We start from the raw sequence: 16,791 nt of genomic DNA, 5'->3' as shown, positions 1-16,791 counted from the left end.
AATAACCTGTATAGATGAATAATTACAGTATCAACTTATCAGTATTCAAGAATTTTTTTTTTGTGTTCATGTTCTCTCCGCATTCTGAGAGTTAACAGTCTAGATTTGCGTGCACCGAATCTGCCTTTCTGTTAAACACTCTTTCTTTGTATATATTCCTTCCTCAGAATCCGTAGATCACACGAATACAGATCGATCGATCAAAATTTTTGTTTTTATCACTTGTAATCTCAATGTTGAGTTCGTTGTTCATTTGTTGAGTTTTAAGTTGTACTATAGTATACCTTGTATTGCATTACAGTTTCAGTTACGTAAGCTTTCATTCCAATGTTCTACTTATGTATCTATAATGTTTCATGTTGTGTACTTTGACATTGTATAGAATCAGCCCAAGCCGTATACCTGCCATCTCTAGTTTGTATTAGTTGTATGTCGAGACGACATACGTTAGCGTCGCCGAGCTCTCAGTAGTAGTAACCAGTTACCAGTCTCAGTAGTAGTAACCAGTTACCAGTACCGTCTGACTCAACGATCAACCGTCTCTTGAGTCACGGTCTTTCATATTGTGCTGACCTCAGCAGTATTCAAAGACCCACTGGGTACTGGGCAGCCCGGCTAGCCAGTATATCGAGTAGTAGCAAGGAGATAGGTAACGGCTGGCAGGTCTCTCTCCACATATCGCCAATATACGTATAACAGCCTACGTGAGTATTTCTACCCTAATCCACGTATCGAACTCCCACATGATAGAGGCAGTGGTAGAGGCAGTGGTAGAGGCAGTGGTAGAGGCAGTGGTAGAGGCAGTGGTAGAGGCAGTGGTAGAGGCAGTGGTAGAGGCAGTGGTAGAGGCAGTGGTAGAGGCAGTGGTAGAGGCAGTGATAGAGGCAGTGGTAGAGGCAGTGGTAGAGGCAGTGATAGAGGCAGTGGCAGAGGCAGTGGCAGAGGCAGTGATAGAGGCAGTGGTAGAGGCAGTGGTAGAGGCAGTGGTAGAGGCAGTGATAGAGGCAGTGGTAGAGGCAGTGATAGAGGCAGTGATAGAGGCAGTGATAGAGGCAGTGGTAGAGGCAGTGGTAGAGGCAGTGGTAGAGGCAGTGGTAGAGGCAGTGGTAGAGGCAGTGATAGAGGCAGTGGTAGAGGCAGTGGTAGAGGCAGTGGTAGAGGCAGTGGTAGAGGCAGTGGTAGAGGCAGTGGTAGAGACAGTGATAGAGGCAGTGGTAGAGGCAGTGGTAGAGGCAGTGATAGAGGCAGTGGTAGAGGCAGTGATATTTACTAACATATATGTTATAAATAATAATAGTACATTATGAATAACATTTATTATTATTATTATAAATGTTATTAATATTAACATGTACTATTATTATTTTAAACTGCAACATTAACACCCCCCCCCCCCCCCACTCTGAAGGAGGGGTGTTAATGTTGCAGTTTAAAAACTGTAGTGTAAAGCACCCTTCTGGCAAGACAGTGATGGAGTGAATGATGGTGAAAGTTTTTCTTTTTCGGGCCACCCTGCCATGGTGGCCACCCTGCCTTGGTGGCCACCCTGCCTTGGTGGGAATCGGCCAATGTGATAATAAAAAAAAAATATTATTATTTATAACATACGTATATGTTAGTAAATACCACTGCCTCTATCACTGTCTCTACCACTGCCTCTACCACTGCCTCTACCACTGCCTCTACCACTGCCTCTACCACTGCCTCTACCACTGCCTCTACCACTCCAGTCACACTCAATCTACAAGCACCAAACAATGAATTATTGTGAAATGTTTGGAAGAGCAGGGAGACTAATGTTCACTCCAGCATAAACAAAGTCACACTGACGATGTGTCAACCACTCCCTCGTATTTTTGTACAGTTTCCTTCTTCAATTATATCATATTATTATTATTATTATTATTATTATTATTATTATTATTATTACTATTGTTATTATTAGCAGTAGCAGAAATGTTTGTTTCTTTGCTGTGTTCAAGAGTAAACACATGATGTCACCGTCCAATACCTGTTCAAATAGCCATTCCAATATGCAGTCATGAATGTGTTTACATTATTTATACTGTAGTTTAATAACAAATAATGAACAAACAAAACACTCACCACACTGAGTGGTGGGAGGGCTGGCTGCCAGTTGCGGGGGTCGGAGGGAGGGTAGTAGGGACTCGCATTGGTTGAGGAAGTGGTGGAGGCAGTGGTGGAGTCTGTGGTATTTAATAACATACATCTTATTAAAGCAAAACATGTATATATTTAGTACAACTTACGACGTTTTCATGTATTTTATGATTGTTCATGGTTCAACAAGTTAAGCAGTATTGTATTATATTTCCCTACAATATATTGGGGCACCAAACATTCACGGTTTTTCAACATTCGCGAGGCTCTTGATCCCCTAACCCTCGCGAATGTTGAGGGACACCTGTATACACAAATACAGTTACAAAGATTATCATATATGACAGCATATGTGTAGAGAACCTAGGATAACCCAAAAAAGTCAGACAGAGTGACTTATTTCCATTGCCTTCACTCAGAGCGTCATTTCTTCTCAAAATGATGTTACATGAGACTGGGAGTGTTCTTCTTTATTTATTCTACCGTATCAATGTAGAGACAACCTGTACACAATGTAACTTGTACACAACCAGACGTGTACACTTTGTTTGTTTACAAAACTTACCTTCGCCTGGTTTGTTTACATAACTCTGCGCCTGTCCTCTCTCATGCACTCATTCTTTCTCTCTCTCATTTATTCGTTTTATCTCATTTACTTACTCCTGACCCTACATTAAGACAACAAATATTTTAAGGTAAGTAATGAGTGAACTGCATATACATTTTATTGCTCTGGGATGCTTAAATATCATAGAATATTATGTGTAGGTGGGGTGGCCTGGTATGGTAGCCCGGCTGACTACCATACATACCACACTTGATTTCTTACAATAAATACTACTTGTCTCACCCTAGATTAAGACTATAAATATTTTAAGGTAAGTAATGAGTGCACTATGTGTGTATTGTACTTTTTTATTGTTTTTTGATGCCTGGTTCTATTGCTAACTTAATATATGTTAGTGTAAACTTGTTATCTAGTATTTGTATGCATTTATAAGTGGAAAAAAAGGGTGTTCCACTTTACGGCGGTAGCCTGGAGCCTAACCTGCCGTATAAGTGGGGCCCTACTGTACTAAGTTCCTCTTTACATTCCTTTAACACCCTTGCAAACAGTTCATCAGGGCCTGGGGATTTGTTAGGTTTTAATTTCTCTATTTGTCTGAGGACCATGTCACTAGTAACTGCAATCATGCATAGTTTATTATCGCCCTGTTCTACATAATCTATTATTTCAAGAATTTTGCTAGTATTTTCCTGGGTAAAAACTGAGAGAAGTAGGTATTGAAAATTTCACACATATCCTTATCACTGTCAGTGATCTGACCAGAGTTACTCTTAAGTGGGCCAATCTTGTCCCTAATCTTACTTCTGTATACCTGAAAGAACCCTTTTGGGTTAGTCTTTGAATCCCTTGTGACCTTAGCCTCATAATCCCTTTTTGCTTTTCTTATTCCTCTCTTTAATTGAATATATTGATTTCTTAACTGCCCATCCTCTTTTGACCAGTGAGATGTTTTAATATATTGTTCATCCATTTGGGATCATTTTTGTTAGATCTAATTTCCCTACTTGGAAAAGTTGTCTGGGCAGCTAGAACTGTGCTCTGAAAAACGTCATATTGGCAACTAAGATCACCTCCCTGACCCATAGTCATGTCATCTCAATTTAGCCCACCAGGTAATTTCTCTCTCATGAAATTGGTCAAGCGAAAATCTGGAACAGATTTGATTGTAGTTATCTGGGTAATTCCATGATATATTGAAACTAAGTGATTTGTGATCACTTTCCCCAAGCTCATCATTAACTTCAAGATTATTAATTAGTGATTCTTTGTTAGCAAGAACCAAGTCAAGCAGATTGTTTATTCTGTCGCAACTATTCTAAAAAGCAATCCTGAACCGTATCAAGAAAGTCACTAGACTCAAGATTTCCTGTTGTATTGCTCCAATCAGAGGCGTCGCTAGGGTTGGTGTCACCCGGGGCGGCATCTTTGGTGTCACCCCCATGAAATCCAGGGGCGGGGGGATGGGGGGAGTAAACTCCAGTTATGTCACTACTGCATGACCAGTGACTAATGTTTAGCAATGAGAACGTTTCCGGGTCATACACTAAACAGGAGAATATTTCTCAACTTTATTAATGATAATATAAATAATCGTAGTTATATTGAGGAAACATAAACTCAAATACCACTTTGAGTACAGCCAACAGATTCTACATTTATTCATCTTCAACAATGCCAAAAAAAAAGCTTGAAAAATAAAAAAAAAGTTGCAACATCAGATAAACACTAGTTCCTATTTGACCTTGAGTACAGGTAACATCTCAATGATCAGATCTTACATTTCCTTGCCTTCAATCCTGCAAAATCATCTATCACTTCATCAAAATCAATGCTGTCAACTGACCCATTTTCTATGGATAACATTGCTATGTCAGAGATTCTGGATCGACTCATTGTGGACTGTAAATAGTTTTTAATCAGCTTCAACTTGGAGAAACTCCTTTCACAAGAAGCCACAGAAACACACAAAGGAAGGAACAACCTCAGGCAGAGTGTCAGAGATTCAGTGAAATTCCATTCAGCTATGACTGTTATTGCACCCACTGCAGTCCAGTGCTTAACTTTTTCAAGATCAACATCAGCAGCTTGCAGGTGCTGCCTTAGTCTTGGTATTTCAAGCATGAGCTCATTCTTGCATCTTTCATTATAGAAGACTGAGTCTTGAAGCCATTACCTCCAATTCTTCTTCAGTAGCTTCCACAAGATTCTTTGTTTGGATGACCTGAAACATGGCTGCCACATTCTTGAATGCTTTTCATCGTATCTAGAGTTCATTATGAAAACGATCAATGCACTCCAACATCGCCATCTTGTTTTCTTCCTGTAGAGTGAGTCCGGAATCTCTTGCCTGCTCCCCTGTCATCCTTTTCTTTACCCTGATTCTTCTCACTGTTGGAAATCCATACTTCTCACATTTCAAGAGTGCCTGTTGTATTGAATTTTCCACTATGCGATCTCGCCCTTCATTCAAAAATAATCACAGTGCCTCTAGCTTTACTTTGTCAAGAGTTAAATCCTTAGTGTGCAAGTACTGCTGTGCAAGCTGAACCTCCCAAGGTATGTCACACCAGAAATACAGATAACACACAAATGTGAAATCACACACAGCAGGGAGAAGACCTTGTGCTGCTCCTCTTGTATCCAGATTTTCCCGTGGATCGCAAAGCTTCAATCGCTGCCACAAATTTCTCGAACGATTCTGCTACTGGTTTCACTGCATTGTAATGAGAACTCCATCTTCTTGTTGATAATCTTTTCAAAGACACTGCAGTATGGTCCATTAATACATTCCATCGATGGGTGGAAGAGGCAAAGAATGTATACGCTGACTGAAGACTCCCAAAAAATTTTACGCATGATGAATTCTCGGCAAAAGAATGCTGACCACACAAGTTCAATGAATGGTCCACACAACCACTGAAAATTGCCTTCTTGTTCTTTTCTTTAAGAATGGCTTGTTCACCTCCATGGACCCCGGCCATGGTGGCAGCATTGTCATGTCCCTGAGCACGGCACAGCATGAAGTCCAGTCCATCACTTTCCAGCTTTTTCAGGACATCAGAACTGATATCAGCAACTTTTTTGCCCTTCCAAGGAAGAAAAACTTCGTTCACTTGAACTCTTCCATTCTCCATTTACATGTAACTGATAACTTCTGACATCTGGTGTACTGTCAAATATAATGCTGTAGTATACAGCTCTCTTGATATCAGTAACAAGTTTCTCTTTGACTCGATTTGCCAGAACACTTAAAAACTTATTTTGAGTTGATGGTGAGAGATAAGAAACTGATGACCTGTGTTCGCTTGAGCTGCACTTCAGTCTCATTAGGTGCTCTTTTAGCACAGGATCATACTTAGCCATTAATTCAACCGCCTCAAGAAAGTTTCCTCTATTTGATGAGAATTCGTCGTCCCTGTGGCCGTGAAATGCTAAGTTCTATTTAGCCAGAAACAGTGTAATGTCGAGCAACCTGTATAATATTTCCTTCCACCTTTTCTTCTGGATTTCCATTAAAACGATTATTTCTTCATCTATGGTTTTGTTTACCCTTAGACCCATTGCCATGGTTTCCCAATTCTTGAGGCAACGTAGGTGTTCATCAAAAGTTTTATGATTGTATACGTTTGGATGCAGCTTCCACCATATTTGAAACCCAGTCACAAACTTCAATGTTATACTTGTAACACTGATGTAAATAATCTACAGCAGTAACTGCTGTAGATAGCAAGTACACCATCCATGATTGCAAAATTTTCTCGCCATTCAGCATCTGTTTGTAGAACCATTCTTTAGAAAGCTGGCGTTCATCGTTTTTTGCATTTTTTCTCTCTATAACACGAAAAGGGCCATCCTGGAATGGTCTGGAACTGGAATTTTCCAAGAAGAAACATCACATCGATGCTAACTCTCTCAGACACTCATTCCCTTCATTCATCTCGCTTATATTACCATTGTCGGAGTCAGAATTGACACCAGTGTTATCAGTAAGATAACACTGAGATACTGAACCATAGACTCAGCCATTTTCCGCATTAGCTGAACTTTTTCATTTTTTGTCTTCATTTGTTGACATCCACGAGGCCTCTTCTATTTATGCACTCCATGAGGCATGATATTATATCAATGATCTGAAAAAAGAATGCCAGGTTCACCGTTTTGGTTCTACTGAATATTTGGTAATTTTTAATGGTGACAAAGAAATAAATGGTGCCAATTCTATTATCCTACCGAGGATGAAATGAAGTTAGGAAAGGAAATAAGTGGGTTAAGTTCAGATGAAATTAAGACTAACCATTAATAACTGTTGTTTCATGATTGCATTAATTTTTTCAGTAGAACCTAATTTGGATATGTAATTCAGACTCTAACCAGAATGAGAGCAAAGCAGAAAAAATTAAGCCTACTTTCCAGTGAATTGGAAAAATAGTCATAATGGTCATATGTAATAGTAATGTGTACCATATTATTTGGTAAGCCACGTGGCCCTATAGGCTTTACTCCACAAGGATTGGTAACAACAATGCATGGCTAAAATGGATATCAATAAATAACTAAAAGGCACAATACCGTGAGTGGAGCAATACACAAGTTACCCGCACACAGGAGAGAGGAGTTCATGACGTTTCAGTCCGACTTAGACCATTTACAAAGTCACACTAACAAAAAGCAGAGGAGGTATTATATATAGGCCAGCAGACAGGGACGGGATAACAGAGGTAGTAGGAAAGGAGGTAGTCGTAGTATAGTGGAGCAAGTCAAATACTAAGAAAGAGGAGCACTGAAAGGGAACTAGGGGCCCACAAAAGGTAGGAACAAAAGCACAGGGAGTGGGGGAAATAATAATAATGGACCAAATACCCAAGGCAGAAGAAAGTAAACCCAAAGGAGAAAGAGGAAAAAAGAATCAGGTTAAGTCAAGGGTGTTCTGAAGTTTGGAGCATTTTACAATGTAATGGGAAAGGAAGGCATCTACAGAGACAAAGCCAAGACTAAGATTAATACAAAGAAAGGTAGGTAAGACACATAGGCAACTTTATTCCGAAATGTTTCGCCTACACAGTAGGCTTCTTCAGTCAAGTACAGAAAGTAGGCAGGAGCAGTAGAGATGTGAAGACGACGTAATCAGTCCATCACCCTTGAAGGACTGATTACATCGTCTTCGCATCTCTACTGCTGCTGCCTACTTTCTGTACTCGACTGAAGAACTGAAGAAGCCTACTGTGTAGGCAAAACGTTTCGGAATAAAATTGCCTAACTGTTGCCTATGTGTCTTACCAACCAACCTGTCGGTATTGTATACCATTTTGATATTCACTCATACAAGAAAAGTTGTGTATGTAGATGACATCTTTGCTCTTTTGCCTCATGACTAGTTTCTTTCAACCATTTCTTGATGCCCTTAATAATCTTACCCTTTCCATTAAGTTTAAAGCAGAATGGGAATCTAATATGATAAACGGTTTTGAAAACCGACAAGTTGAAGATTGAGACACTTATGCAACATATGGGAATCTTTATTAAGGAAATGTTTTGCCACACAGTGGCTTCATCAGTCCAATACAAAGTAGAAATGGGTACGGAGAGGAAGAGTTTGAGGTAGTCCAGGCTGAGGGACTGATTACCTCAAACTCCTCCTCCGTACCCATTTCTACTTCGTATTGTACTGATGAAGCCACTGTGTGACTTCATCAGTACAATACAAAGTGGGCCAACAGGCCTGCTGCAGTGTTCCTCCTTTCTTATGTTGTATAAGTGTCTCAATCTTCAATGAGAATCTAATTCCTTGCTTCCTTTCCTTGATGTTAATATCCACCTTTCAGATACAGGTTTTGGTTTTTCCGTGTAGCACAAGCCTATGTACAGTGGCATATACATTCACTACTGTGATAAATGGTTTGAAAACTGATAAGTTGAAGATTGAGACACTTATGCAACATATGGGAATCTTTATTAAGGAAACGTTTCGCCACACAGTGGCTTCATCAGTCCAATACAAAGTAGAGAGGGTCAACATTTTACTTTCCAGGAACTTTGTCAAGCTGATACAAACAATACATGGACACAGAGGGTATATATAGGCTTTGAGTGAGGTGTAGTACAAGTAGAGGTAGTAGTAGTAGTTGTAGTTATTCATGTGGTGGAAAAGCTTTGGGTAGGGGTAGTTTTGATAAGGACCTGCCTTGTATGGGCCAGTAGGTCTTCTGCAGTGTTCCTCCATTCTTATGTACCATGGTTATTTCAACATGTCTTGAATGTCAGTTCTCACCCGTTCATGTATCTTGGTTCATGAACATGATTGATATCACCAATAAGCAAAAGTAAAGCTCAAAATATGATAATTACCTGACCCTTTGTCTGTTTAACCCAGCCACATATACACCACCTGGACCAAACTCACTGGTGGGCGGTGCAGCAGACACAGGATGTTACGTCACTGATGACTGATCATAGTGATGCCAGGGTGATTAAGGGTTTTTCCAAAACATCGCAACAAAATATCAATTTATTGTAGATTATCATATAGTGTCATTGATTTTCCCTATACTATAGGCCTATTGGTACTCTGTAATCATATAATAGGCTATATAGAAACAAAGGATTTTTCTCTTGTGTTTCTCCTTATGTTCTTAGTGTCACCTTCTTTAGAGCCTCTTTGGTGTCACCTGGGGCAGCCCCCCCCCCCCACAATGCTTCTGGCTCCAATCAATTTGTCTAAAGTTAAAATCTCCTATTAGCACAATATTTTCATATCTAGATGCCTTATGAATTTCGTCCCATAACAGCTTACTGCACTCCCTATCAAGGTTTGGGGGCTTATAAATAACACCCAAAATTAATTTGTCATGACCCTCGAGAAACAGATTTTGTGTCTGGTGTTTCTAATCTTATATCATGTCTTAAGACAATTTAAATTATCTTTGACATACATCGCCACTCCACCACCGTTCCTGTTGACCCTATCAGTGTGGAATAATTTATAACCCTGTATGTTGCATTCAGAAAGCATTTCTTTATCTTTCAGGTTTAACCAGGTCTCTGTTATACCAATAATATCTGTATTACCTACACTTGCAAGTAATCTTAACTCGTGTATCTTATTTCTTAGACTCCTACTATTTGTATAGCAAACCTTAAGGGAGCTAGTCACTAGTTGCCCTCTACTATCTCTGTTGATTTGCCTTTACTAGCAACTTTATTTTGAATATTGAACATACCCCTGAGGTATCCCAGTAATATCTGCTGTTTTCAACCCTAATACTGCAGCCTGATTGTTTCTCACAAACACCCATACCTCTATAATCTCTCAGTTTAAAGTTCTAGACAAGTCATTAGTTACCCCCTCAATCGAATTGGCTAATGCAGCCACTCCAGCCCCAGAGAGATGAACCCCATCCCTTGCATACATATCACATTTGCCATATAATTTGTCCCAGTTATCAGTGAATGGGATTGCAAGTTCTTGCAGTACCTGTCTAGCCAGCAATTTATACCAGTTGCCCTAGACATGCATTCATTGCCCACTCCCTTTCTTGGCAAGATGCTACATATGACTAGGATCCCTCCCTTAGACCTGACTACTTCTATGGCTGACCTGTACATATCCAGCAGCTCCTGTCCTTCCCAATGTCATTACCCCCAGCACTAAGACAGATAATGGGCTTGCTCCCATTACCTGACATAATATTATCTAACTTGCTGATTATGTCACCAACACCAGCTCCTGGGAGGCACACCCTCTGTTACAAAAAGTACGGTCCATATATCTTACCTGAGAATCTCCTACAATTAAAATATTCTTACCTTGATTAGCAGGGGAATCAGTGTTGCCTTAAACATCACTAACCACTGAAGTACATTTGTCCTGGAGAATAGATTTCCTACCTTCACATCTTCTCTATTAACTCTCTTTATCTTCCTTCTTCCTGAACTGTGCACCACTTGCCACTTAAAGCAGGTGCCACTCTCACTGCTGGTGACCATTTCCTCCTCACACTTACTCCCAAACCCATCTAGGTGAAGCTTCAGCCTCCTATTTTCCTCCTGAAGAAGTAGAACCTCCTCCTTTAACACTTGAACCTGAGATTCTAAAACACTACAACAAGCCATGGTGCTTGGTAACAGCCCACGCTAACTCCCAGAGAGCTTAGGCAGGTATGACCAACAAATTGTGGAAAAGGACATGTGTGTAGAGCTCAGGGCATTTATTAATTGAAATGTTTCACCACGAGTGACTTCACCAGTCCTAATATAGTAAGTTGCAACAGGTAATATATAGTAGACTATGCTGGTGGCCAGTAGCAAAACTGAGATGATGCAGAAAATATGTTTGACAATTGTATATTTGTCCTTTGTCACATAAAACTGTGGATTTGTTAATACTGTACATTATTAAGAGATCATTAAAGATTTTTTTTAACACTGGCCGTCTCCCACTGAGGCAGGGCGACCCGAAAAAGAAGAAAAAGTTTTTCTTTTTACATTTATTAATTTTTAAAGGAGAAGAAAAAGTTTTTCTTTTTACATTTATTAATTTTTAAAGGAGAAAGGGTTACTAGTTTCCTGGTCCTGGCATTTTAGTTGCCTTATGCAACACTATAGCTTATGGAGGATTCTCCACTTCCCCATAGTCCAAAAAAAAATGTCTCTTAGTAATTTTATTGTTATTTTTCTTAGGGCTCTGATGTGACATGGGCTGGTCTTCTTGGATTAAAACAAGATCATGCAGCTGTTCAGATGTTATACGTTTCGGGCAGTAGTGATGTTGCAAGAGGAGCCTTAAGAGTATATCCTGATGGAAGCACCTCCCCCATTCGTATTGGACAAAGAATGAGACTTGAACAAACCCAACTTGAAGGAGTGGCTAGAAAGATTCAGGTATGTTAAGCTACTGTTCTTAATTTTTTAATGGTTATAATGTGAGTGGAGTGGAGACAAATGGTTTTTGGACTTGAAGAGCTGTTGGAGTGTGAGCAGGGTAATATTTTGTGAAGGGATTCAGGGAAACCAGTTAGCCGGACTTGAGTCCTGGAGGTGGAAAGTACTATAATGCCTGCACTTCAAATGAGGGTTTGGGATATTGGCTGTTTGGAGTGACATTTAAACTGTTGTAACTGAGCACCTCTGCAAAGACAGCGATTATGTATGAATAATGATGAAAGTTTTTTCTTTCTTGGGGGGAAAAGGATTTAAAGATGGTTACATGCAACATTATTTTGTTGCAGATGGAAGCAGAACATTGTATGCTGCTAGCACTACCACACGGTCGAGACTCCTACGATTTCATGCAGCAACAAAACAGTCTTCGCAATGGCATAATCAACTACCTAGTGGTGAAACAGGCTGCTGGCATTGTCAATGTTTCAGCGCCGGGAACACAGCAAGTTGGTATCCAAATATTTCCATTGAACCTGTGTAATTTTTATTATTCTGTTTTGATTACCATGGTGTAGAGTTGATCACAGGTTAGTTTACTGGAGACACTGTGAAATCTTGATGAACAAAAATGCACAATACTGTGACTGGAACAATAAACAAATAACCTGCATGTAGGAGAGAGAAAGTTAAAACAATGTTTTGATCTGACTTGCACTACTACGACTATCACTCATTACTGCTACTATTATTATGATTGCTATTACCTCCCTCCACCCTCATTTCTTCTGTTGTGCCCCTAAAACCTACATTCTACTACCAGCCTTATTACTGCTACTAGTTCTTCCTCTCTTGGTCACATCCCTGTCCCCCTCTCACCTGTATATACTGGCTCCCTCACTCTCTTGTGTTGTTGTGATTGTAATTGGTTCAAGTCGGACTGAAACTTGATTTTGAAGGTGGTGATAACATGAGGTTTATCTTATATGACCCCTGAAAGGAGGTTCCTTAATGTTGGTGAGGGGCTCTTGGTCTAGGGAATTGGATCTGTGTGCCAGTTCCCTGAATTGAGTGAATACCTTCCATTCCCCCCCCTCCTGCACAGGTGCTGTATAACCCCTATGGGTTTAGTGCTCCCCCCTGATTATAATATCTTGTTTGAATTATTGAATTTTTTCTATTTCATATTTTGTGTGCATTAATGAATTTTTTCTATTTCATATTTTGTGTGCGTTAATAATTTTCAGATAAATCCCATGTGTGGTTTGATTTTTCCATTTATCTTTGGTCTTCTGTCTTTAAGTAGTACTCTAATCTGGTTATTATTGGTATTCATTAGAATAATCATAATCGAGAAAAGATTTGGGCCTGGGAAATCTCTTGAGTACATTTAGAACAAAATTCTATGGTTAGTTTTTAATTTAGGGCTTGTGTGCCTCTCTCTCCCCCCCCATCAAAAAATAAAGGGCATAAAAAATATTCATAACTGGTTTGTACCAATAAAAAATGACATGCATAAAAAAATTAATACATTTGATAAAGAATGTTATAAAAAATTGACAATAAATATATTTTGAACCCAGCCTACTATAAGAAAATTACCTTGTTTATCATTCAAATTAATTTTTTTTTAGAAAGTTGAACTAGAGTAGAAAAATATTGAATGAGGAAATCTTTCTTTCAACACACCGGCCATATCCCACCGAGGCAGGGTGGCGCAAAAGGAAAAACGAAAGTTTCTCCTTTTACATTTAGTAATATATACAGGAAAAGAGGTTACTAGCCCCTTGCTCCCGGCATTTTAGTCGCCTCTTACAACACGCATGGCTTACGGAGGAAGAATTCTGTTCCATTTCCCCATGGAGGTAAGAGGAAATAAACAAGAACAAGAACTAGTAAGAAAACCCAGAGGGGTGTGTATGTACATATATGTGTAGTGTGACCTAAGTGTAACTAGAAGTAGCAAGACGTACCTGAAACCTTGCATGTTTATGAGACAGAAAAATGGACACCAGCACTCCTACCATCATGTAAAACTGAATGAGGAAATATTTAGAAAAAATTGTTGGTTTGACAATGTGTTTTTTTATATATCTTAACTTTTCACTGATTTCTTTATCTTCTGTTTAGTTTATCTATTTTATTTTCAGCATCATTAGGGTAGTGATCTAATATGCTTTTGCAAATTCTTTTCAGCCTGCATATGTGGTCCACATCTTTCCACCTTGTGATTTTGCCAACGAAAACCTGGCTCGAATCTCGCCAGATCTTTTGCATCGTGTAGCAGAGATCTCCTACCTCCTTGTTGTCATAGCTACTTGCTGAACCCAAGACACCTTACTCATCTTTATTAAAGACGACAGAATCCTCGAGTGCAAATCCTCCTGAAGCCTTGAAGGCCTGTCACACAGGATACATGATATTATTGCTCCATCGCATGAGCACGACTCAATCTGTCAAGCTATTTGGAAGTCTGATATTGGTGTATATTTTACGTACCTGCATCATTACAAGCAACTATATCAAAGATCAGCAAATAATCAACATTGCCAATATTTGGGAGTGTTGATTATCATCTTGTGCTATTGTAAATCACTTTCCTATTTTTATGTCTGCAGTAAAAGCAAATAGAAAGATTAAAAAGCTCAAATTACTTTATCTTTAGATCAACCACTTAGAAAACATAGTCCTCACCCTGAAAAGTACTGTTAAGTGAAATGGTCTTCTGAGAATGGATAGGACAGTTCCATTACTCTTGCTGTATGTAGTTAGTACACTACAAAATCTTTAGAAAAATATATCTTAAAAGCCTGAAATATTACTGGTCGTATTTGTAAGAATTATGATTCAGTATCTTGCCAATATAACTATAAAAATATAAAGACTGTGAAAACACTAATGTATACTAAAACTGTATTGACGCTGTAAAATAAACTTACAGCATCGTGATATGTGATAAGAATTAATTTATTATGTGCATATAGGATAGAAATGATGTCTATATGACAAAGATTTAGTGCAGTGGAAGTGGATGGTAATTTGTACAAAGCATTAACATAAACCTGTCAAGAAAGTGAAGGAAATGTGTTGTGAGGTGATAATGGTGTAAATTCCAGATGTTTATAAACACAACTTTTTCCGTACATGATGTTTGCATAACTGCAAATTTAGGCTGATGCCTTATTCAAGGTGTGATACTTTGAGAAGTCTGACAACAAATCAGAAAAGCATTTAATGGGACTTGGTGTCATGTTAGAAGAATGTGAAAGTGATAAGTTTGTGTCACTGTTGTGTTTTGACTGTTTGATGTGTGCAGCTTGCAACATCCAGATGTTCCTGTAACCACAATACATGTACTATATGAGGTCATCACCACTATCACAAAGCAATGGTGTGGCAAAGTATGGTGCTGTGGCCTTGTCTATTGTGCTACACTACTTCTTCAGACAACATGCACCCAAGGACATACCAAATAAACTATCATGACTAATTTCACAAGAGTGATGTATGAGTGTTGTGTAAATTGTGCAAGACACAAAGTTTGTGTGGCCTAACCAGCCCTGGGCCCAATGGTGCCTGTATGCCGCCTATAGTCTTTAGACAAGCTGTATAGTTGTACATAATGATATTGATTGTAAATTAATTCTTTTTTACTGTTCATTTTGGTGGAATTGTACTTAAAAGCTGCCACAACCACCATCATGATAGGTGAAGTACACACAGTTTGATCCACAAACACTGATGAAGCTGTGTGTCTACACTCAAATGTTTATTATGTGTGCACACTGCACTCAGGGTGGCTGTGTGCAGCCCATTGTTATTGTCTGTACAGATCTTCGTATGAAGTCACCCTGATTTATTTATTACCAGTCATCTTGTTCATCATATATCATCTTTCTCTTGCATACTCCCCCTCATAAGCGATGCTCTGCCTCCTTGTTGTATACAGACACAAACACACACACATGTCTCATCACTTCGTGTGTCAGATATAAAAATAACCACCTTAATATACACTGTCTTTAACCTCCCTTTCTCTATACCTAGTGTTTCTATCATGTTCCTCTTCCTTCTTCCTGACTCCTCAGCACAGCCCTCAGGAACCTTCTGCTATCTTGCTGCAGCACTTACTCTAAAAACATTCTATATTAAATGTCTGCCTCTTTTAGATGCTTTTTTCTTAATGTATGGTCTGCTATGACTCTGTCATGCATATGTATTTTTCTCTTTAAAAATACACCAAACCCTTAGAATATTCCTTATTATTTAAAAGCTTGCAAAAATCATCATGCAAATTAGGCCATCTCTCTTCCCTTTTTCAAAGCAGCTGTTTATTCCTTGCTCGCCTGTCACACTCCTCACTTGATTAAGGTGTCAGACAGATTCTCATAATATAAGAAGGCGCCTGATGCGGATTAGCCTGCCGCTGCTACGCCACTCTTCAATAGATATTAAAAGGAAAAAACTACAAACTATTTGGTCTAGAGTCGAAAAGCTTTCTCATTTCTGCACTGTTTTCAGTTTCTCGGCAGAATTCACTCTATTGTATGTTTGCTCAAGAAGTTAGCGGAATTCTATTTTCACTTTTTATTAATATTATGTATAACGTGGCAAATATATTTTTGATGTACAGTTTGAAAATGTGAAAAAGTGTTTACTTGTAAGTGTACTTGTTAAGTGTTGCATAAGAGATATGTGGTGTGCCTGAGGCGTTTGTAAATAGGTCTAAATAAACTTTTAGGCTGTGATCCTCAGTTCTCTAGAAGCTTCTTTGGTCAGAAAATTTATTAAAAAGTCCAGTGACCAATTTAAATTATTTCAAAACCCAATAAAGATCACAATGAAATATATAAATAGTTTTTGTTTGTCCTACTCAATCTTCTCCAGTGTCTCTTGTTAAAAAAAAAAAAAATATAGGTGTTTCTCTTGGTATACAGCGTCTCCTCACTTAGCAACGACATGGACTGTAACCAGTATGCATACCTTAATATGGATTAAAGCTGATTTCCATTATTCTGGTTATTACAGTAAACTGTTATATAAATGGAACAAAGGCAATATGAAAAAAAAATGATAAACTAGATAAATTATATGCTTAGCAGCAAATTTGTTTACCAATATAGTCTTAGGAATGGAACTCGATTATTAAGTGACAAGAGGCTTTATTTTCCAGAGAATCTTGAGGTAAGTTGGTAATGTGAAGGAAACTGTACTATATGACTTACAGA

At 38.8% G+C, this 16,791-nt stretch overlaps 1 protein-coding gene across 3 annotated transcripts in view; it reads left to right on the top strand.

Annotated features, from left to right (window-relative positions):
* The window catches only part of LOC128704926 (protein split ends-like), a 407,345-nt gene extending 390,928 nt beyond the window's left edge, over positions 1–16,417 (top strand). For all 3 annotated transcript variants that reach the window (XM_070104316.1, XM_070104317.1, XM_070104315.1), the window contains 3 exons: positions 11,366–11,566; positions 11,914–12,072; positions 13,760–16,417. In XM_070104316.1, the coding sequence (XP_069960417.1) occupies positions 11,366–11,566; positions 11,914–12,072; positions 13,760–13,888 (489 nt within the window). In that variant the 3' untranslated portion in view covers positions 13,889–16,417. The remainder of the gene's footprint in view (positions 1–11,365; positions 11,567–11,913; positions 12,073–13,759) is intronic.
* Positions 16,418–16,791: the final 374 nt, after the last annotated feature.

This window comes from Cherax quadricarinatus, chromosome 91, assembly GCF_038502225.1.
Source record: "Cherax quadricarinatus isolate ZL_2023a chromosome 91, ASM3850222v1, whole genome shotgun sequence".
Classification (NCBI taxonomy): domain Eukaryota; kingdom Metazoa; phylum Arthropoda; class Malacostraca; order Decapoda; family Parastacidae; genus Cherax; species Cherax quadricarinatus.
Note: the sequence above shows the minus strand (reverse complement) of the source record. Positions and strands in the feature narration are given on the sequence as shown.